The 23,222-nt window shown below is 39.8% G+C and overlaps 1 protein-coding gene across 3 annotated transcripts in view; it reads left to right on the forward strand.

Annotated features, from left to right (window-relative positions):
• Positions 1–6,933: 6,933 nt before the first annotated feature.
• Positions 6,934–23,222, forward strand: part of stx8 (syntaxin 8) — a 196,511-nt gene continuing 180,222 nt past the window's right edge. For 2 of the 3 annotated variants that reach the window (XM_060844532.1, XM_060844534.1), the window contains exons 1-2: positions 6,934–7,024; positions 7,973–8,072. In XM_060844532.1, the coding sequence (XP_060700515.1) occupies positions 7,008–7,024; positions 7,973–8,072 (117 nt within the window). In that variant the 5' untranslated portion in view covers positions 6,934–7,007. Of the gene's footprint in view, positions 7,031–7,972; positions 8,073–23,222 lie in introns of all 3 variants that reach the window. The other variant, XM_060844533.1, reaches the window with a different exon arrangement.

Raw genomic sequence — 23,222 nt, forward strand, 5'->3', positions numbered from 1 at the left:
TGGAAACTAAGTCACAAGGAAAACTTAGAACAAATTAAGAACATGCATGATAATGAATCTCTATCTAATTTCTTAGCCCTCTCTAATGTGATGCCTTTTCATAAGTGTTTTCTTGTTTGTCTCATGCAAGAGATTAATTTTTTTGAGAGTGAAAGGTAAAAATGCTATATGTTTCTCCAAACATTTGTAAACAGAAATGAATGAAATTGCCCTGCCTGCATTGCAATCTAAATACATATTTGCTAATAGCTTGGAATAAGCCAGAAAGTGTAAGAGAAAGGAATGTTAGAAGTGAAAAAAAAAGCTGGAAATTCAGAGCTCATAGCTTGAAAACAAAACTAAATATAGAAGAGACGAGACTGAAGTTGGTTAAACAAGCAATGTGAAAGGATTGAGTGTCACAATGCATACTAAACAATATGTAGCGGCTGTAACATTTTATCTTGCACTCTGTTCTTTTACCCTGATGCACTTGTGTCGTACAATCTGCCTGTAAAGCACATAAGACATTCAGGACAACACTTCTCATGGTAGCTTGGTTCCCGTGACAGTAATAAATCAAAACAAATTAAATATGTTCACGTATTTTATTCCTGTGTTCTGAATGTTACTATATAATAAATTGATAAACTTCCACAATTCAAGAAATAATAGTCAAGATGAGCTCTTTATAAGCAGACTAATAAAAGAATCTTTAGAAAATGGAGAGATTGTCTATCAATGTCAATTTGACTTAAGATGTAATTCAGGTATATCTCATGACTAAATTTATCATTAATGTACTTGGTGTGTTTTTTTGTTGCATGGGAATTTATTGGAAAATTAAGGAGATATAGAGACATCATTTTTTTAAAAAAGTATTTGCAAAGACACTGGCATCACTGCCAATTGGGGCAACCACTTTTCCCACTGAAAAATCTTCCATTTCAGGCCATATTAACATTGTATAAGCGCCATTCATTGTTTCATACCTTTAGTTTTGATTAGTCTCTGATGTCACAAAGCTGGTCCCTTTTTTCTAAAAGCTATTCCTTTTCTCAAGAATACCGTGTCCTTGATTTTTTTCAGAGGGGTTATAAACGGACCGGGCTCCAATGAGACTAGTTTGCTACAGAGATGAAAAGGATTTTGAGAGGCCTTTTGTTTGGCCTTCAGGCCAAAGTGGTCATGTTTTCAAAGTGACCTATATAATGGAAGGGGGGTGGTCAGCTGTCTAATCCAGAACTATTTGGGAGTTCAGCAGGGAACTGTGTGAACAGGCGATGTCTCTCATTCTGCCCTTCTAACTTCAATGTGGAAGCATCTGTTCCATTCATTGATACTGTATTTTATCGAGGTTTGCTTAGTTAGACAGTTGTGTGTATTCAGAACAGCATAATTGAGTTTAGTTTGGATAAACTGAGTTCTATGCGGGTTCTTTATTCTGTTCTTTGTGTTTCATTATGTAGTTTAATTTTTTTCCTGTTTTTTAAATCTAGTAGTCAGTCTAGCAAACTTACTCTGAGTAATTATGCCTTGTACACTTACCGAAACAAATTGGAAAGTTATGGTCTAAGCTGCCTGCTTAAGAATTTTTTAGTGGTCTGGGCTAGTCCATAACACTGATTATTCTGGATGCAAGGCAATTAGTAAAAGCAGTAGTATTTTAAAAAAAATGGTTCTTCACAAGAAAATACTTTCAATCTGATCTTATGAGCATTTGTGGGGCCCACTGGTTGATGAGAACGCTGTCTTCTGTTCTTGTTGCCAGACTATGGTCAACAGAAATAGGTTATCTCCTCTTCTAATTGTGATTCTGATTGTCACAAGACTTTTCTTACACTGAGTTCAGCCTTATACCATATTAGAGAAGTCAAAAGTTTATCCTTTTCATAGAGTGAAAAGCCAACTTAGCTTCATTGATGGGTTTACTATCATTTTATGATTGATTTGATTCATGTATTAATATTTCTTAATTGCCCATTACTGTTTTGGAAACTGTCATGATCCTCATGTATGGCATTTTTGTTATTAGGCAAGATACTCTTTCGCGAACATATTTGCACGATGTAGTTCTTTATCTTTACTGATGTCTTACTATAAAGCATGGTAGACTGAAGCGATTATCCAAGCTTCCACCATCATTCATAAATGAAAATTTAAATTGACTAAATTATGTTTCAGTCTTTGACATTTTCCAAATTCACGCTTTCACACTAACATACAAGTACACCTTTGGTTTCAGTTAGCCTGTCATGTTCCTCAGTCTAATTTTTTGGGGGGCACTGTTCCATTGATATAAAAATGGCTGAACAATTTGAGTACAAAACATGGTAGTTTCATGAGTCGAGAGTGTGGGTTCCTGATGAAAGGCTTATGCCCCAAACGTCGATTCTCCTCCTCCTCAGCTGTTGCTGATCTGCTGTTGTTTTCCAGCACCACATTCTCAACTCTGATCTCCAGCATCTGCAGTCCTCACTTTCTCCTATGGTAATTTCATGAGCATGAGAATAAATCAGATGGTTTTTATTTCAAAGTTGTAATTCTTTCCTGAGTGCATGGAACTTTGAATACTGCACAGATGTACTCAAACATATGGTCTTACATTTAAATATAGGCAAATATAAGACATAGGAGTGGAAGTAAGGCCGTTCGGCACATGGATTCCACTCTGCCCTTCAATCATGACTGATGGGTATTTCTGTGCCATTTACCCGCACTCTCCCCATATGCCTTAGTTCCTTGCAAGATTAAGAATTTATCAATTTCAGCCTTGTAGACGTTTAACGTCCCGGCCTCCACTGTGCTCCGTGGCAATGAATTCCACAGGCCCACTACCCTCTGGCTGAAGAAATGCCTCCTCGTTTCCATTCTAAATTGACCCTCTCTAATTCTAAGGCTGTGCCCACGGGTCCTAGTATCCCCGCCTGACAGAAACAAATTTCCAGTGATCACTCTTTTTTAATAAAAACCATCTGATTTATTCTCATGCTCATGAAATTACCATAGGAGAAAGTGAGGACTGCAGATGCTGGAGATCAGAGTTGAGAATGTGGTGTTGGAAAAGCACAGCAGATCAGCAACAGCTGAGGAGCAGGAGAATCGACGTTTGGGGCATAAGCCTTTCATTATCTTGTAAGTTTCTATTAGATCTCCCCTCAACCTTCTAAACTCTAATGAATAAAATCCCAGGATCCTCAGCCATTCATCTTATGTTAGGCTACCATTCCAGGGATCATCAGTGTGAACCTCTGCTGGACATGCTCCAGTGCCAGGATGTCCTTCCTGAGGTGTGGGGACCAAAACTGGACACAGTATTTTAAATGGGGTCCATCCAGAGCTTTATAAAGTCTCAGTAGCGCATCGCTGCTTTTACATTCTAACCCTCTTGAGATAAATGACAACATTATATTTGCTTTCTTAACTACAGACTCAACCTGCAAGTCAACCTTTGTATGTCTCAATGTCAAAAATGTGTTGCTGGAAAAGCACAGCAGGTCAGGCAGCATCCAAGGAACGGGAGAATCGAAGTTTCGGGCATAAACCCTTCTTCAGGCAGCATCCAAGGAACAGGAGGATCAATGTTTTGGGCATAAGCCCTTCTTCAGGAAGCCCTGACATGCTGCACGTTTCCAGCAACACATTTTCGGCTCTGATCCCCAGCATCTGCAGTCCTCACTTTCTCCTTATGTCTCAATGTACTAAGTAGAACATTATCATAACACTACGATAGTATTTAACATTAGCAGAAAAGCAAGATTTGCACTTACAAGTTGCCTTACATCACCTTTGGATGTACTTAAAGCATTTTACAGTCAATGAAATGTTTTTGAAGTGTAGTCATAATGTAATATTAGAAGACACAAATTCAAATGTGCATACATAAAGGTTCTACAACCCTGCTACAGGAATTTGTGAAGCTTGAAAAGATTCAGAAAAGATTTACAAGGATGTTGCCAGGGTTGGAGGGTTTGAATGATAGGGAGAGACTGAATAGGCTGGGGCTATTTTCCCTGGAGCATTGGAGGCAGAGGTGTAGCCTTATAGAAGTTTATAAAATCATGACGGGCATGAATAAACGAGGTCTTTTCCCCAGGGTGGGGGAGTCCAAAACTAGAGGGCATAGATTTAAGGTGACAGGGGAAATATTTAACAGGAACCTGAGGGATAACTTTTCCACGCAGCGGAAGGTGCGTGTATGGAATGAGCTGCCAGAGGAAGCAGTGGAGGCTGGTACACTTTCAGCATTTGAAAGGCATCTGGATGAGTAGTTGAATAAGAAGGATTTAGAGGGATATGGGAAAAATGCTGGCAAATGGGTTGCTGGTTGACGTGGACGAGTTGAATTGAAGGGTCTGTTTCGATGCTTTGTATCTGTATGACTCTAAAAAGCAATGTGATAATGACTCTGCTGCTCTTTGACCTCACTACGTTGGATCTTATGTGATCATTTGAGATGTGGCATGAGATATGCATTGGTTGGAGTAAGTCTGCTTAGAAAAATCAGAGTCCAAGGAAAGTGCCTCCAGCTACACTGAAGTTTCAACTTAGATTTTGTGGTCAAGACTCTGCAATGAGACATGAACCCTACAAACTTCAGATCCAGAACTGAGCTGTGACTGATGTCATGTTTACAGTTACATTCTGCAGTTTTATTCAATTAATCTTGCAGCTTGTACTATTGGACACCAGCAGCCAAGTGGTTGTCCTGCAGCTGGTGTTATATTTGGAACTGAGGAGCATTGACAATATTTGACCTGACTTTTGTAAGGCCATTTGTCTGTGAATTGCCACCTTTGTTTTCTTTGATTGCTGAAGCTGACAAATTCAGGATTCACAGTAAATGGGGACAAACATGAAAATCATGATGTTGCAGACTGCCACTTGCTGCTTTGTGACAGCTGGTGGTTTTTACACTGTACTGTAGCCAATCCATACCACCCACATCTCTTTCCTTTCCCCTCACCAAGTCACAACACCAACCAGAACCAGCATGAAATCAGTAGATTAGGAAATTATCCTCTTCCACTCTTGTGTTACTGGTAGAAACCACATATAAAGTTATTGCATTGTTCAATGAAAAGTAACCTCCAAATATGTTAGATTAAATGCATTCAATATTATTTGACATGGGACAATATGCAGGGTTGGGGGGCAAAGCTCGAGAATGTCACTGATTGAAATGCACATTTCAAGAGCAGTGCAGACATGATGGACTGAATTGTCTCTTTTCATGCTGTAAATGTTCTGTCGTTCTGTAAGATTTTAAAATATTTTCAAATTTATTACTTTTTAAATTTCCTGTTTGGGCTGCTGATGAGAATTATTTCATGTGATTAGCTATTTGGACTGTTCGATGACTGGAGGTCCACTCTGAATCTGCATCAAAAAATGCTGCAGTCAATTTTATCGTGAGATGAGTCAAGTTCCAGTCACAAAAATTACAAGCTATTTCGAAAATGTTTTCTCTCAAATCAATGATGAACATCTTTGTTTCACTAGGTGGAAGTGAGTACTGCAGATGCTGGAGATTAGAACCAAGAGTGTGCTGCTGGAAAAGCACAGCAGGTCAGGCAGCATCCGAGGAGCAGGAAAATCGACATTTTGGGCAAAAGCCCCTCAACAGGAATGTTTCACTGCCAACCCAATTTGTCATGCTTTTGACTGGCAGTAAAAGATATTGTTTGTACAGTACAGAGCAGCTACAACTCCTAAATATCAATCCTTTATAGTCTCACATGGAAATATATAAAATTAATACTAACTTGCTTCAGTAAGTTGATACCATGAAGCAAATTGAAACTAAGTTTTGATTCTTACTCATTTCAACTTTAGAGAATTTGTATGTCTGAAACTTTAAATGTTGCACAGTTGGTTCATTAATGTCTATTTTACTCAAAATATCTTAAACAAATTGGATGTTTCTGAAATAGTTATTTGGTAAATTGCACACTTTACTGATTTTAGATTTGACAGTTTTTCTCCTCTAAACATTTCAGATCCGTTCATGGGATTTTGGTGATGTTGGCTTAGCCAGCATTTATTGACCGTCTCTACTGACCCTGGAGAAAATGTACTGAAGCTGTTTTCTTGAGCACTGCAGCACACTGGAGATGCCTGTCTTCTATATTATATAATTGCTGTTAGGAGGGGAGTTCCGATGTTTTGACCCAGTGATGATGAAGGAATGGATGACATAACTGCAATGTGGTTGATTCTTAACTTCCCTCTGTGCAATTAGAGATGGGTAATAAATACTGGTATGTCCAGCAGCACCCACAATCCGATGAATGAATTAAATAAAGGTCAGGAGAATGTGTGGCTGAGTGGGAAACTTGGTAATTTTAGGTGTTGGAAATTTTTGAAACTTGCATTATTTACATAACGATCAAAAGTAGGAAATCATGATAATGCATTGAGTCAACTCTGATTTCCCGTCTGTTTGTGCAGAAGCAAGAATGGTTGCTATGGATTTGAGGTCACTTACTTGGGCAGTTGATGGGAGGAAGAGGGTAAGGTGCGAGAGATGTGGCAGTGGTAACTGAAGGAGCAGGTGAGGAGAGGGAGGAGGAGGGGGAGGTGATGGGGAGGTGGGAGGGGTATGGGGAGGTGATGGAGGGGGATGTGGATGGGGAGGTGGGAGGGGTATGGGGAGGTGATGGCAGGGAGGGGGAGGTGATGGGGAAGTGGGAGGGGTATGGGGAGGTGATGGCAGGGAGGGGGAGGTGATGGGGAGGTGGGAGGGGTATGGGGAGGTGATGGCAGGGAGGGGGAGGTGATGGGGAAGTGGGAGGGGTATGGGGAGGTGATGACAGGGAGGGGGAGGTGATGGGGAAGTGGGAGGGATATGGGGAGGTGATGACAGGGAGGGGGAGGTGATGGGGAAGTGGGAGGGATATGGGGAGGTGATGGAGGAAGAAGAGCGAGAAACTTCGCTCGGAACCAAAGTTTCGGGAAGTTGTGACACTCGGAGCCGAAATAGGAGACGGACAGAAACCAGGAAATAAAGAGCAACAACAAGAAGAGCGATGGCTCGAGAGCCCTGGTGAGGGTGAGGGTGAGGGTGAGGGTGAGGGTGAGGGTGAGGGTGAGGGTGAGGGTGAGGGTGAGGGTGAGGGTGAGGGTGAGGGTTCTCTTTAACAAGGGGCACTGCTCGATACCTGCATTGACTCCGAGTTAAGCCCTGCCTAGATTTAAAAATTCTCATCCTCTTCACATGCTCATGTCGCCCCCCCATCTCTATTATCACCTAACCCCTTCATCTCCGTAATTTATAGATTCCTGAGCCACCTGCCGTGTTCCAGTTCTGACCTCTGCAAATCCCTATTGTTTTAAATTATTGTCGAACCTTTGCCTGCTGTACTTATTGCTGCCAAGTTACGAAACTCTGAAATTCCCTTCCTAAATTTTCTCTTCCTTTCGTATTGCACATACCTCATCTAATTACTGCTTAAAATCTCCCACCTCGATCCATCTTTTTGGTCATCTGTCCATAATGTGCCCTTCTGTATCTCCGTGTCAAATATTATTTTGGTGATCCAGAGATGTGCTTTGACAGTCTGCCACTTTAAAGAACACATTATCCCAGTGGTCGTACCTGAATTGTCATTGCTAATTTAAATGCAGTAAGATCCCTTCAAGAGCAATGAACTGAATTATTTGTTTTGATCATGCCCTTATAATTAAGTCTGAATCGTTAACATCCACTTGAAACATGGGAACAGACAGACGGGGATTGGGTATGACATGTCAACTAAGTGACAGCATCCTGAATTTTGCAGCCACTTCTTTGTGCTGTATGGAGTCGTTCAAGTCTTTGTACATTCAAGAAAGGAACTTCGAACTCACTTTGTGGCACAGACAAAGGCGTAACCAAATACGTTGTGGGGAAATGCTATTAAAATATATTTCAGTGCTGTTTAAATCCACAATATGAGCATTTTAATCTGATCAATGTTTGGATATCTGTAATAGCCATTCCCTTGTTCTGTAGGTTAATGAAATATGATTCCACCTGCCAGCTAGCACAGGAAATTGCTGAAAGTATTCATGAACGTAATAGACAGAAGAGGACAGGAGGTAATCCTTCAAAGGTAAGTTTAAATGTGGCTGCTATTAGTTTGCTGTTCCTTTTTATTTGAACATTGCCTGCACAGTTGATATACTTTGCATTAAGTGAGAAAACACTACCTTTTAATTTAAATATAGTGGTTGATATGTGTATTTCTATTCACGTTATATTTTATTTCTGTGTTTCTCATTTTGAAAACTTAGCAATATATGGCTATGATAATGTGGCACCCCTGAGGTATCCTAGTTAACAGATCTCACAACACCAGATTATAATCCAATAGCTTTATTTGAAAGTGCTAGCTTTTAGAGCGCTACTCCTTCATCAGTGACTAGTTACCTGATGAAGGAGCAGTGCTCCGAAAGTTAGTACTTCCAAATAAACTTGTTGGATGAAAACCTGGTATTGTGATTTATAACTTTGTCCACCCCAGTCCAACACCGGCACCTCCACATCATGGGTTTTTCCTGGGTAGGGATGTAAACTAATTACTTTTACCTGTCAAACATCCAGTCACAGAGATCTACAGCACAATAAAAAGCTCTTCAGTCCACTGCATCCATGCTGGTCAAAAACAACCACCTATCCATTCTAACCCCTTTGATTCTAGGATCTGCATTAATAATTTATAGCACCAGTAGAATCAACTGCAGTTTGTCTGATTCACTGGCTCCATTCTGAAGTGAGAGGGGACCACCTATTGGTTAGTGGTTTCTCACTTCCAATTCTAGTCACTAAGGACAAATGGACCCTAAAGATGTTGTTAAACTTGAAAGGTTTCAGAAAAGCTTTACAAGAATGTTGCCAAGGTTGGAGTGGTTGCGCTTCAGGGAGAGGCTGAATAGGCTGGGACTATTTTCATTAGAGGGTCAGAGATTGAGGGATGACCTTTATAAAGGTTTATAAAATCATGAGTGGCAGGATACGGTGAATAGGTAAGGTCTCTTTTCCCAGAGTAGGGGAGTCCAAAACTAGACGACTCGGGTTTAAGGTGAGAGGGCAAAGGTTTAAAAGGGATCTGAGGGAGAACCTTATTACACAGAGGATGGTATGTGTATGGAATAAGCTGCCAGAGGAAGTGGTGGAGGCTGGTACAATTACAACATTTAAAAGGCATCTGGATGGGTATATGAATTGGAAGGGTTAGAGGGATTTGGGCCAAATGCTGGCAAATGTGATTAGATTAATTTAGGATATCTGGTTGATATGGACAAATTGGACTGAAGAGTGTTTCTGTGTTGGACATCACTATGATCCTATCGTTGGAATTATCATTATCTTAGGGCTATTTACAAATTTCTCAAACCCAGCATTCAAGGCAATTTAATCTATCATTTACTACAGTTCAGCCTTCAATACTATTATCCCCTCGAGACTGATCTCAAACTAAGGCCCACTCTGTGACTGGATCCTCAGTTTCCTGACCCATGGGCCACAATCAGTGAAGACTGGGGACAATATTTCATTGTCACTAACACTCGATGCTGGAGCTCCACCAGGGGTGCACATTCAGCCCCCTACTGCGTCACCAAATACCTGAACAGTGCCATTTACAGGTTCACTGATGACACCACCATAGTCATTGGAACGTCAATGCCAGCAAAACCAAGGAATTCATTATTGACTTTTGGCAGGATGTTACTCCTGCGCCCCCCCCCCCCCACCACCACCACCACCACCACCACCACCACCACCACACGTTAACAGCACAGAGGTGGAATGAGTGGAGAGTGTCAAGCTCCTGGGAGTGGTTATCCACAACGAGCTTCCTCGGATTGTGGACGCACTGGTCACAAAGACCCAACATTGTCTCTTCTTCATCGGGCAGCTGGGGAAATGTGGCATGATGGCGAGTACCCTTGCCAACTTTTATAGGTGCGCCATCAAGAGCATTGCGTTTGGATGTATCACTACCTGGTATGGCAACTGTTCCATTCAAGATCGGAGATGGTTACAGAGTGGTGAGCTCGGCCCGGACAATCACAAAGGCCAACTTCCCATGTATAGAATCTACCAGGCCTGCTGTCAAGGAAAGACTGCCAGCATCCTTAAAAATCCATCCCACCCTGGCAATGTCTTTCAACAACCTCTACCATTGGGGAGAAGGTACAGAAGTCTGAATACACACACCAGCTGGTTTTGTAACCGTTTCTACCCTACTGTTGTTAGAATACTGAATGGACTCACAAATTCTTAACATTCGCCTGTACATATGTTTTTGTTTTCGTTTTTGCTGCTGTTTACCTATTATTTACTATCTATGCTACTTAACTCTGTGATCTGCCTGTATTGCTAGCAAGATGAAGTTTTTCACTGTGCCTTGAATTCAATTCAATTCACTCAATGTCACAAGAGTTTAATACCTGGGCCCTGAGATGGATGGATTCTGTGGGCCAAATAATGTTTTCTTTGTTTGAAATTTTCAGCATTTAATAGCCACAATGTTTCTTTCAGATCAACAATGAAGTTAATGGTGCTGAGCTTTCTTTATGTGCAAATGTTACAACAATTTTGGGTATGGTTAAACACCATTTTTCACAAGTTACTGTTCAAATTGCTTGCAGTACAGTGGATAAGAACTAAATTAGTCTCAGAACTTTTGAATCTTTTAAAACTTTCTGGGAACTGCACCATGTAGTGACACTTTGTCCAACAAACTGCAACTCAGTAGGCAACTGACGGCAGAAAATGTTAGTGTAGAGAAGCATTGAGAGCAGAATCTTTGCTAAGAACCCCCTCCACCCCCCACTCCTTCTATGCCTCCCTCAACTCCCCACCCTCGCTCAACTACTGCCTCATCTTCTGCCCTCCCATCTTCCACCCCCTCCCCTCATCTTCTGCCCCTCCTCCTCTATACTCAAAGGCCTGTGGCTCCAGGGTTGGTCAGTGAGTCATCTGAGGATTCACAAGCCTCTAGGTCAGGAACTGAAAATGGCAAATTGCACAATTTTGCAGTGTGCCTGCTTAAGTAGTTGTGTTGTTGTCTGCCTGTTTATCCAGGTCCCAGGTGCTCAGTTTCTGTCACTATAGCTGGGTTAGCTCACAGTTTAAGTAAATTGCCATGCAAATCAACCTGAAGTAAGCAAAGACAATTTTAACAAATAGATGTCCTACTGCAGTAAATTAATAACTGATATGTTTGTATGCAAGTTTCATATCCTATTTTACCTCCATGATTATTATAACTTTTACTGTAAAACAAGGCAGTGCTCAGTAATAGCCAGTTCATCTGGAAGTGTTTTATTTTGGTTTGAATGTTTCTTATATAGCTGAATACTAGGATGGAATGGAAGTGAGGAAAGTTTAATTTTCTGAGAATTCTATTCTCTTTTGTTTCCCCTACTCTGAGCAAAGGGTTTAATTACACGTGTCAGTTTCTGGGATTTCAGCCACAAATGTTTCTGGAAAATGATGGGTGAGATATTTATTGTTGCTTCCAGTATGTGCACAGTAATAGTTATTCCATTAAGTTGATGTTTGGAATATATTTCAATTCCTGAGGTCCTTTGAAATACAGCATGAGCTGTGCTGAGTCAAAGACCGATAAAAATATTCCAGTTTGAAGTTAACTGCTGATTTAAGGCTAATAATGATAATTGCTGCACACTGATTTCCATGTTTCTTTGTGCTGCCATATTATTGTTGAATCTCTGGCCTGAAAACAACAGGAAAGTTTATAGTGGGTGTGAAAGATTTGCTTATATTTTAAGCCTTTCTATGTTTTGGTTCATTTTCTTTAAGAAGTGGATAGTTACCATACATTTTTAAAAAAACCTCATTATATCTTTTCAGGTATGAAATTGTGATTTGAAGACTTCTAATCGGCAAATGCAGCTGGTTTTAGTTGACTGTAGAAATGTAATCCTTGGCAGAGAGCACAAGAATTATATATTCACCCCTAATCATGCATACAGACTCTATTCAATTGTATGTCTACAGTTTAGAAGACAAAGAAAAACGATGTACAGATTTTCAGTTCAATTCACATGACACAATTGACATCTTACTCTGTACCTGGAAATATTGTGTATGTTTAAAAAGAAACCACTGATTCTATTTGGTAGAAAATACAGACGGATGCTTTCCAGACACATCCATCTTGTACTAGACTTTGCAGCAATGCTGCCAAATATTAGAATAATTTCAAACTTAATTGCACAGGATTTTCATGAATATAGCAACTGAGTGCTTCCAGCATTCATACAGCACGGTGTGCACATTGGCTGGCTGAAGTAAGTTAGCTGATCAGAATGTTATTTGTTGAAGCAGTTTATTATTTAGTTATAGATCATTAAGGTCTATATGCTTTTATTTTAACATAACATGATCCCCAAATGAAATGAGCATTAATCCCGGGCTAGAGTTAAGTGCATGTGCAGATAGTGTTTGAGGTGAAATGCACATTTTTAAAGTAAGCATATGCTGAGAAGTAGGTTAACTCTGTTGATACAATTTGATTTAATTGGCTTTGATTGAAGTTGTATCGGAAACTTGAAGAAGAGTGACAAAGCATCAATTTAAAGTAAAATTCAGATGGAAGTGCTAAGTCATCAGCATTCACAAATGGTAATGGTTATCGATCAGGCCAAATTCCTGTGGTTGACATCATGTCATATTCAAAATATAGTGTCATTAATATTAGATTCTTGAAAGATACAGAAGACCAAAGCAGAACAGTGTAGTGACATGACACTTTGAATTTTTCAAAGCAGTAATTTCAATGGGCTGAGAAGTGGCAGATGGAGTTTAATTCAGATAAATGCGAGGTGCTACATTTTGGGAAAGCAAATCTTAACAGGACTTATACACTTGATGGTCAGGTACTAGGGAGTGTTGCTGAACAAAGAGACTTTGGAGTGCAGGTTCATAGCTCCTTGAAAGTGGAGTCTCAGGCAGATAGGATAGTGAAGAAGGAGTTTGGTATGCTTTCCTTTATTGGTCAGAGTATTGAGTACAGGAGTTGGAGGTCATGTTGCGGCTGTACAGGACATTGGTTAGGCCACTGTTGGAATATTTCTTGCAATTCTGGTTTCATGCCTTTCGGAAAGATGTTGTGAAACTTGAAAGGGTTAGAAACGATTTACAAGGATGCTGCCAGGGTTGGAGGATTTGAGCTATAGGGAGAGGTTGAACAGACTGGGGCTGTTTTCCCTGTAGCGTCTGAGGCTGAGGGGTGATCTTATAGAGATTACAAAATTATGAGGTTCATGGATAGGATAAATAGACAAAGTCTTTTCCCTGGGGTGGGGGAGTCCAGAACTAGAGGGCATAGGTTTAGGGTGAGAGGGAAAGATATAAAAGGGACCTAAGGGGCAATTTTTCCCGCAGAGAGTGGTGCGTGTATGGAATGAGCTGCCAGAGGATGTAATGGGGGCTGGTACAATTGCAACATTTAAGAGACATTTGGATGGGTATATGAATAGGAAGGGTTTGGAGGGATATGGGCCGGGTGCTGGCAGGTGGGACTAGATTGGGTTGGGATATCTGGCTGACATGGACGGGTTGGACCGAGGGGTCTGTTTCCATGCTGTACACCTCTATGACTCTATTGACAGAATATGTCCAATTTATTCAGCTTTTCTTCAAATAAAAACCCTCTCATCCATGGGGCTAATTATATGTGTTTTACTGCATTACCTCAAATTCTTCCTTTAATACGAAGATGATAACTACACCAGATCTGGTTCCACCAGATATAGTTTCACCAAAACCCTTATTTTGTTGCAAGAGATATTAATGCGTGTACTCTGATCTATTTGCAAGAAAGGCGACCGTGACATTTGCCTTCCTACTTGTTTATTGTATTCACATGCTAAAATTCTCTGCATCTAAGCCTTTCTGAAAATCAACATTTAGAAGGTGAATGCCTTTGCAAAAGGTTTTTCTTTTACTGCTCCTGATACTAAAGGGGCAGCACTATGGCTCAGTGCTTAGCACTGCTGCCAGACAGTACCATAGCCCTGGGTTCAATTCCACCCTCTGGCAACTGTGTGGAGTTCGCATCATAACAAGTTTTGAGAAGGTTTATAGCTCAGGTTGAGGTCCTGAATGTAGATTTGCGTCACCATACTAGGTAACATCTTCAGTGAGCCTCTGGACGAAGCACTGCTGGTGTTTCCTGCTTTCTATTTATACATTTGGGTTTCTTTTGAGTTGATGATGTCATTTCCTGTGGTGCAAATACCGTGCAAGAATCGTAGCAACCACTACACTGGACAAACAGGCAGAAAACTAGCCACCATGATACATGAACATCAGCTAGCCACAAAATGACATGACCCTCTCTCATTAGTATCCTTACATAGAGATAAAGGAGGACACCACTTCAACTGGGCAAACACATCCATCCTAGGACAAGCCAAACAGAGCAATGCACGAGAATTCCTAGAAGCAATGGCATTCCACCCGGAACACACTCAACAAACACATTGACTTGGATCCCATTTACCGCTGCCTGAGAAAATAAACAGGAAATGACATCACCCTCTACTTTTTGTCATTTATATAAATTATTTAGATGCGAGCATAAGAGGTATAGTTAGTAAGTTAGCAGATGACACCAAAATTGGGGGTGTAGTGGACAGCGAAGAAGGTTACCTTAGATTACAACAAGATCTTTATCAGATGGGGCAATGGGCTGAGAAGTGGCAGATTGAGTTTAATTCAGATAAATGCAAGGTACTGCATTTTGGGGAAGCAAATCTTAGCAGGATTTATACACTTAATGGTAAGGTCCAGGGAAGTATTGCTAAACAAAGACACCTTAGAGTGCAGGTAGATAGGATAGTGAAGGCGGCATTTGGTATGCTTTCTTTTATTGGTCAGAGTATTGAGTACAGGAGTTGGGAGGTCATGTTGCAGCTGTACAGGACATTGGTTAGGCCACTGTTGGAATATTGCGTGCAATTCTGGTCTCCTTCCTATCAGAAAGATGTTGTGAAACTTGAGAGGGTTCAGAAAAGATTTACAAGGATTTTACCAGGGTTGGAGGATTTGAGCCATGGGGAGAGGCTGAACTGGAGTGTCGGAGGCTGAGGGGTGACCTTATAGAGGTTTACAAAATTATGAGATAAGATAAATAGACAAAGTCTTTTCCCTGGGGTGAGGGAGTCCAGACCTGGTGGGCATAGGTTTAGGGTGAGAGGGGAAAGATATAAAAGAGACCTAAAGGGCAACTTTTTCAGGTAGAGGGTGGTACGTGTATGGAATGAGCTGCCAGAAGAAGTGGTGGAGGCTGGTGCAACTGCAACATTTAAAAGGCATTTGGATGGGTATATGAATAGGAAGGGTTTGGAGGGATATGGGCCGGGTGCTAGCAAGTAGGACTAGATTGGGTTGGGATATCTGGTCGGTATGGACGAGTTGGACCAAAGGTTCTGTTTCCATGCTATACATCTCTAACTCTCTATGTCACCACAGGCAATGACATCAACAACCCAAGGAAACCCAACATATAAATACAAAGCAGGAAACATCAGCAGTGCTTCGTCTGGAGGCTCACTGAAAATGTTACCTAGTATGGTGATGACACGTCTGAAACTGAAACTTCTAGCTCAGTGAGCAAACCTAGATCCAGTTTGTATCTTCTCCCTGTGAGTTTCCTCCAGTATCCTCTCTCAGTCCAAATATGTGTGGGTTAGGTGGATTGGCTGATCTAAATTGCCTATAGTGTCCAGGGATGTGCAGGCTATATGGATTAGACATTGGAAATGCAGGGTTACAAAGTTAGGATAAGAGGTTAGGTCTGGGCGTGGTGCTCTTCAGAGAATAAATGTATACCCGATGGGCCAAATAGCCTGCTTTCACACTCTAGGGATTCTCTGCTTCTCTGAAAGTGAATGACTTACCCATACTGCACTCCATCTGCCATTTGTTAACCACTTACTTAACCTCTCTCTGTCTCTTTGTAGCATTTTTATATCTTCCTCATTGTTCGCTGTCCTAATCAGTTTGTACCACGAGCAAGTCTGGATACATTACTGTTAGATATTTTTAGTCTGACTCATTAATATTTAATATAGATTGTAAATAGCTCAGGCCCAACATGACCCAATAGCTTTGCCAACTTGATAATTTCTGGTTTCTCCCAATCTGCTGATTCCTGTCCATTAACCTGTCCTCTCATGTTAATGCTTCACAAGCACTTCTATTTTCTGTATGAACCTTTTGAGTAATGCCTTACCAAATGTTATTTGCATGTCAAAGTATTCTACATTAATAGCCTTCCCTCAATCCACCTTTTGGTCCACCTTACCTAACTCCAAAAAAACCCAATAAATTTATTGAGAAATCTTTCTCTTTTGAAATGCCCAAAATACTATCATTTTGTTTAGATGCATTGTTAAGACTTGCTGAAATTTCCTTCTGAGTAATGACAGGCCAGCTGTTCGAGTGGGGCCTGTGTATCTATTATCTCTGCTGCTACTTCTTCTGGATCCCCAAGGTGTAGCTTATTAGATTCTTGAGGTTGTTAGCTTTTAGTCCCTTAAGTTTCTCCACCAATACTTTATCATTGTTTATAATGGCTTATTCTTATTAAATATTTGATTACTGTACATTTCCAATGGGTAGTTCGTGTCTTATACTGTGAAGATAGATACACAATAACTATTAACTGTAAACCGAAAGAACTGCGGATGCTGTAAATCAGAAACAAAAACAGAAGTTGCTGGAAAAGCTCAGCAGATCTGGAAGCATTTGTGAAGAGAAATCAGAGTTAACGTTTCAGGTCCAGTCACTCTTCCTCAGAACATTATCAAATGTTTCTGACAGTTTCCCATCCCCCATAATCATTTCTCCTTCCTCAGCCTATATGAAACCCAAGTTTAATTTAGCTTTTTGTATAGCTGTAAAATCTCTGACAGTCTGTTATCTTCTGACTGACTGCCTATTATTAGTCAACATTTTGGTCATCCTTTGGCAAGTTTCTAAAATATGCCTAATCTTCAGACTCACTATTATTAAAACATCACAAGTCTTTTTTAAAAAATCTATTACTACCTTCAATTTCTTTAGAGAACTGTAGATTGATCTTTATGACTTGTTTTTTTTTCAATTGAAGGGATTTTTGTGAAGCAGCTTGAATTGTGCTTTAAATATTTCCCTTTTGTATTATTTACAGGTACACAATCCTTTATCCAAAATCCTTGGGGCCAGTTGTTTGTCAGAATTTGGAATTTTTTGATTTCGTAATAAATGACATTTTCACAGTGAATTAAAAAAAATTACCCCGACAGCAGACACACGTGTGAATTGTACAAGTGCTGAGACACATTTGACGCCTGTCAGTGCTGGGCCATGCCACGACGTCACATCTGAGTGACGTGGTTCGAGTGGGTGTGAAGTTGCATACCTGTTCACATGCCATAATGATGCTCCACACTCCACGAGAAAAATTTTAGAGCTTTCGGATTTTGCAATTTTGGATAAAGGATTGTGTCCCTTTACCAACTTTTAGCCAATTTATCCAAGCATTCTTGACCAACTGTCCCCTCACTTAAGTAATTAACTTTGCTAAATTTTAAGATTTTTGTTTTAGACTGGCATATATGGTTCTCAAACTTAGTTGTATTTATGATCACTTTGTCACAGAGGATCTTTTACTATGAAATTAAACCTGCTTCGACACATAAGACTAGATCCAAAATAGCTGTATTCTCTGTTGGTTCCACATTGTATTGTTCCAGGAAATGCCACTAATTCATTCCAAAGCCTTACTTCCAGATTATCTTTGCCTTTGGTTCTGTCCTTATACAGACTCTACGATAATTGATTACCTAACCTTTTCTGACCTGATGATTCCTATCTCCACAAATACTCATTCTGTTCCTCATCTTATAAGCCAAGGGCATTTTGATTGCTATGTCATCCTTTTCGATCAGAATTATGTTGAAAAGGCAGGCAGAATGAAATAGAAATATGTAGACAATGCGTATTTCCGAACCTTGATGTATAATTTGGTCCAAGTGTCAGGGATAGCCCAAAAGGACGTTTGAAGTTGGAAGTGATTTTAAAGCAGCATATTGAGGAGCAAGAGATGAGATATGATCAAGACATGAACCTCCTCACAGATGAGAATAGTTTACTGGTCTTGGAGTGGACAGAAGAATGCTCAGCTAATTGATTGATGTTGCAGACTTTTCAAAATTATCAAAATCCCAGCTTGGAGAAACAGGCAATCAAACTGATCTGTTGCTGGAGGTGGCAGCTTCTTTTGTTCTCAGTCTTGTTAAGGTAGCAAAAGATATTTGCTAACATTTGCTAAATGTTGTACAACTCCGTTTTGAAAAACTGCTCTCTAAAGTGATTTTTATTTCTCTTGAAATATCTAATTCCTAAGGACTTGATTGTTGTCTCAATCTCTTACCCACTTAGCCATTAACAAGGGACAGTTTCTAAGTAATCCCTACCTTTATCATGCAGTCGATGAAGGTACCTCATTGCTGGGATATTCTGTTTAATCTTTACATAGACAGTTAGTTTGTAATCATAAGATTCAAATTTATCAGGTTTAGAAATGTCTTGTTGTAGAACCTGTGCTCGAGTCATTCCCACATCAGAAATAATAGACCCACATTGTCCTGTCTTTGTCAGCCCAGCAAAGTTCAATGGAATATTTCTTGAGGACAGAGAGAGCTGTTTCTGTAATCAATAAGTTTCTTTAGATTTTAAAAGGTTATTATACACTCATTTCTTATTCTACAAAACCATGTCTCTAATAGTTGAGTTGGGAGGCTGGTGGGGGGTGGGGGGGAGGGGGGGGGAGGGGGGTGGTGGCCTGTGTGGCAGCATGGTGGCTCAGCGGTTAACACTATTCCCTCACAGCACCAGGAACCTAGGTTCAATTCCAGCCTCAGGCGACTGTCTGTGTGGAGTTTTCACATTCTTCCCGTGTCTGTATGAGTTTCCTCCGGGTGCTCCGGTTTCCTCTCACAGTCCAAAAAGGTGCAGGTCAGGTGAATTGGCCATGCTAAACTGACCATGGTGTTTGGTGTAGAGGGAAATGGGTCTGGGTGGCTTACTCTTTGGAGAGTCGCTGTAGACTTGTTGAGCCAAAGGGCCTGTTTCCACACTGTAGGGAATCTAATCTAATCTTATCTAAACCACTATCTTCATTTGTGCGTTTGTTGTGTCTATTTGATTGCAAATTGTATGTACTTTAAGATAAAGAGTCTTCAATTCTGTTTTGTACCACTGTTCTTTGCAGAGACATTTCTTTGTGAAGGAAAATCACTGTTAAACACTATCCCTTCCTGTCTCATCAACTTTACCAAATCGTTGCATTGGTCAAATGCCTAACTTTTCTTTTCAGATTTCTAAATCTTTCTTCACCTGAGCTCTCTCTGCCTTCTGCAGTTTTGAGGAGACAGGGAGGTCTGCAAATGCTGGAGATCAGAGTTGAGAGTGTGTTGTTGGAAAAGTACAGCAGGTCAGGCAGCATCCAAGGAGCAGGAAAGTCGACATTTCGGACCAGAGCCCCTCCTAACCTGTGCTTTTCCAACAACATACTCTCAACTCTTTAAGTTTTGAGTCTTATCTGAGGCATGAGTGTCCTGGCAGTCACAGAACTAATTTCCATTCAAACTCTAAACATTGAACAAAATTACAGCTGGTGCAATACTAGAAATACCAATTACTAACTTTTCCGTTGACTTTTTGTTTACTCACCATTCTGTTCCTTGATCATTCTGTGCTTCACACTCCCATACAATACAAATTGATTTCAAATCTCACACCAAATCAAATTTACATACATCGGTAAGGGAAGCATATTTCTATTATCTGTTGTGAAATATTTTATGTTGTTGAATTTTTGTTGTTAGAAAATGAGACAAAATTTCTCATGTAGTAATTTTAGATTTCAGTCACTTTTGTATTGTCTTTGTATTTCAAGAGTTCCACACAGTGAGCAATGAAGTGGCTAGGCCTGTAATACTCATACTTAGTGAAACATAATATGCTACTGATCATTTAAAAAAGATGCTGATGTGTGGGACTCATTTGAAATAATTTTGTATCCAGAATAAAGATGATACCAGTTGAATGGTGTGGAAGACGCATGGTTTTTAACTCCCAGGTTTGCTTGACATTATAATCTTATAAGATTTGAATTATATACTTCTCTGGCATTGACTTGAAAGGCCAAAAGAACACTTTCTGTACTGTAGCCATGCTTTGACTTACTGTGCTTGTGATATGTTTGCTTTTGGTAAAAAGTGGACCAGTCGTTTTGCTTAAGTTGTAAAAAATTCTCACATGAATTTGAGTCAGTGTGATTACGTTAAGGGAAGGTCATGCCTGACAGATATGTTAATTTTTTGAGGAGGTAACTGGTAAGACAATTGAGAACCAGTGAACCTGATCCATTTTGATTTCCAGAAGCCTTTGACAGGAGGCTGCTAGATATGATAAGAGCCCATGGTGTCAGGGGCAACCTACTGGCATGGACAGAGGATTGCTGACTGGCAGAAGGCAGATAGTGGGGATAAAGGGGTCTTTTTTAGGCAACCAGTGACAAGTGGAATTCTGAGGGGTTACTGTTAGGACCTCATTACATGTTTTCTGTGGATGAAGGAACTGAGGGAATTATTGCTCAATTTGTAGATAATGCAAAAGTTAGTGGAGGGACAGATAGTGTTGAGGCTGCAGAAGGACTTAACAGGCTAGGAGAGTAGGCAAATAAATGACAGATGGAATACAATGTGGTCAAGTTTGATGTTTGTGCACTTTTTTTTGGAAGAATAAAGACTATTTTCTAAATGGGGGAAAAGGCTTGGGAAATCTTAAACAGAAAGGGATTTAGAAGTCCCAGTTAATGATTTTTTAAATGTTAATATGCAGGTTCAGTGGGCAGTTGAAGGGCTTAGAATACAAGAGCAGAGATCTATTGCTGAGGCTGTATAAGGCTCTCGTCAGGCGGCTTTTGGAATATTGTGAGCAGTTTTGGGCCTGTATCTAAGGAAGGATGTGCTGGCATTTGAGGAGGTCCAGAGAAGGTTTACAAAATGATTCAGGGGATGAAGGGCTTGTCATAGGAGGAACAGTTGAAGACCCTGTACTGTCTGGAATTTAGAAGGATGAGGGAGATCGATTGAAACTTAGAAAATGCTGAGAGGCCTGGATAGAATGGACATGGAGAAGATGTTTCCATTGATAGGAGTGACTAGGAACCAAGGGCACAGTTTGAAGGGTCTGAGGTAAGGAGGAGTTTATCAGCCGGAGGGGAGATGAATCTATGGAATTCATTGCAACAGAAGGCTGTCATTCAGTGCATTTAAGACAGAGGTAAGTTCTGTCTGATCTGATAAGGTGGTCAACAGTTGTGGGGAAAAGGCAGGAGAATAAAGTTGAGAAACTTATCAGTAATGATTGAATGGTGGAGCAGACATAATAGGCTGAATGACCTAATTCTGCTCTTATACTTTATGGTCTTATGTAGTTTCTGGAGTCTCTGGTAAAAAAAGAATGCTTAACTCTAATCCTGATTCGTATTATATTTAACTGAGACTAACTCTGTAGTGACTGCTCCTCTGACCTACCCGAAATAATTACTCTCACTAGCTGTGAGACCAGGTTTCTGGTTTTGACTTTGTGAGGTCTGATCATTTCTTTCCCTTAGTCATATCATATCTGCGTTCCTTGTCATGGACACTAGGTGTCCTCATTCACATCGATGCAAATCAAATGAGGCTACTTATTTTTGCAATTACTTAACTGAAAGGCATGTTCTACATTTGCAGCTTTCCATTCATCGAGTTTGGTGTTGTGAAATCTGGCTGTTCAGTAGCATTATCACCCAAAATAATCTGCCTAGATTTTATAAATTATGTTCGCAGACATAGAATCATGAAATGGATCTTGTGTCTGTTGGGCATTTAAAAATGAAGTAATTTAATGACCAGTTCAAGTTGTGGTTTGGTTAACAAGGATTTGGCAAGAAAATGATCATTTTTTATTTGGAATAGGTGAAAAGTCTTTTTCTGATCTCCTCGGCAAGTGAGTTGTGGCTGTTGAATTGTCATCATTCTTATAGTTTTTGCATGCTTGTTTTTCTTGAATTGAATGCCTAACACTGTTCCCAAAGTCAGCCCATTCTCCCAGGACCTGTCTAATATCCAGATTATTTGTAATGAGAACAAAAAGTCAACGTTTGTCATGGTATTTTGATGTATGGTTTATTTGAGGTGTCCTGACCCTTGACTTTGAAATCAATAGAATAAAAAATTCTTTGGTGGCTCGGGATATTAATTAGCACAGAACTAATTAAACAATAAATGAATAAGTGAACAGAATTAATTGCATATTGTAGATTTGTAACAGATCCAAACTTAACTCATTCTTCAAAAAAATTTTTTAAAGTTGTACATGCTTTGTGTTTGTGAAAGACACCTGTGGAGGACAACTGTTAAGTAGATTAACACTTTAGAAGAAAAGCTATGTTAAAATTATTCTGAAAAAACGTAATCAGTTAATTCTACAACAGAAGGAGGAAAAAGGTTTCAACTGGGAAACTGCTGATAAAGAACAGAAGACTTTATTCTGATTTCAGGAAATGCACAAGGGGTCAGTATAGCTTCATATCAAAGGTGTCAGGACACCATTCATTGAAAACTTGAGAATGAGGAAAGTGTTAGTGTGTTAAGAGCTGTAAGTTATAATTTATGCAAAGACAAAGTTCAAAACCAAAGGAAGACAGTTAATAATTGATTATTTGTCTTTGATAATACTGACTAACGAACTTCCATCCAATTAAAGACTCCTTTAAGTGTAAACATAACTAGAAATATCAGTGGTTCACAGCCCGAACTGGTGTATTCATGCCACCTGTTTTTCCATGTTGTTCAGATTATCACACATATCATTTTCTACTATTTGGGATAAATGCATTGAGGCAATTTTTTTTTTAGTTTCGTTTAAACATTTTAATATCTAGCTGATTAAACATGTAACTTCCCCAGTTTAAATTTATTTTCTAAAATGAGATTTTGTTGTGCAAATTATGAGACCTAATTGTAGCGAAATTTAATTCACAAATTGTGAAACTGCAAAAATTATTATTCCTCAAAATATTTCATCAAAGAAAATAAACTATTTTGTGTATTGACTTTGAACGTATTAGTTTTCTTCAGGGGATGCATTGTTGTAACATAATGTGATTTTTATACAGAATGTT

This window comes from Hemiscyllium ocellatum, chromosome 25 (assembly GCF_020745735.1).
Source record: "Hemiscyllium ocellatum isolate sHemOce1 chromosome 25, sHemOce1.pat.X.cur, whole genome shotgun sequence".
Taxonomy (NCBI): domain Eukaryota; kingdom Metazoa; phylum Chordata; class Chondrichthyes; order Orectolobiformes; family Hemiscylliidae; genus Hemiscyllium; species Hemiscyllium ocellatum.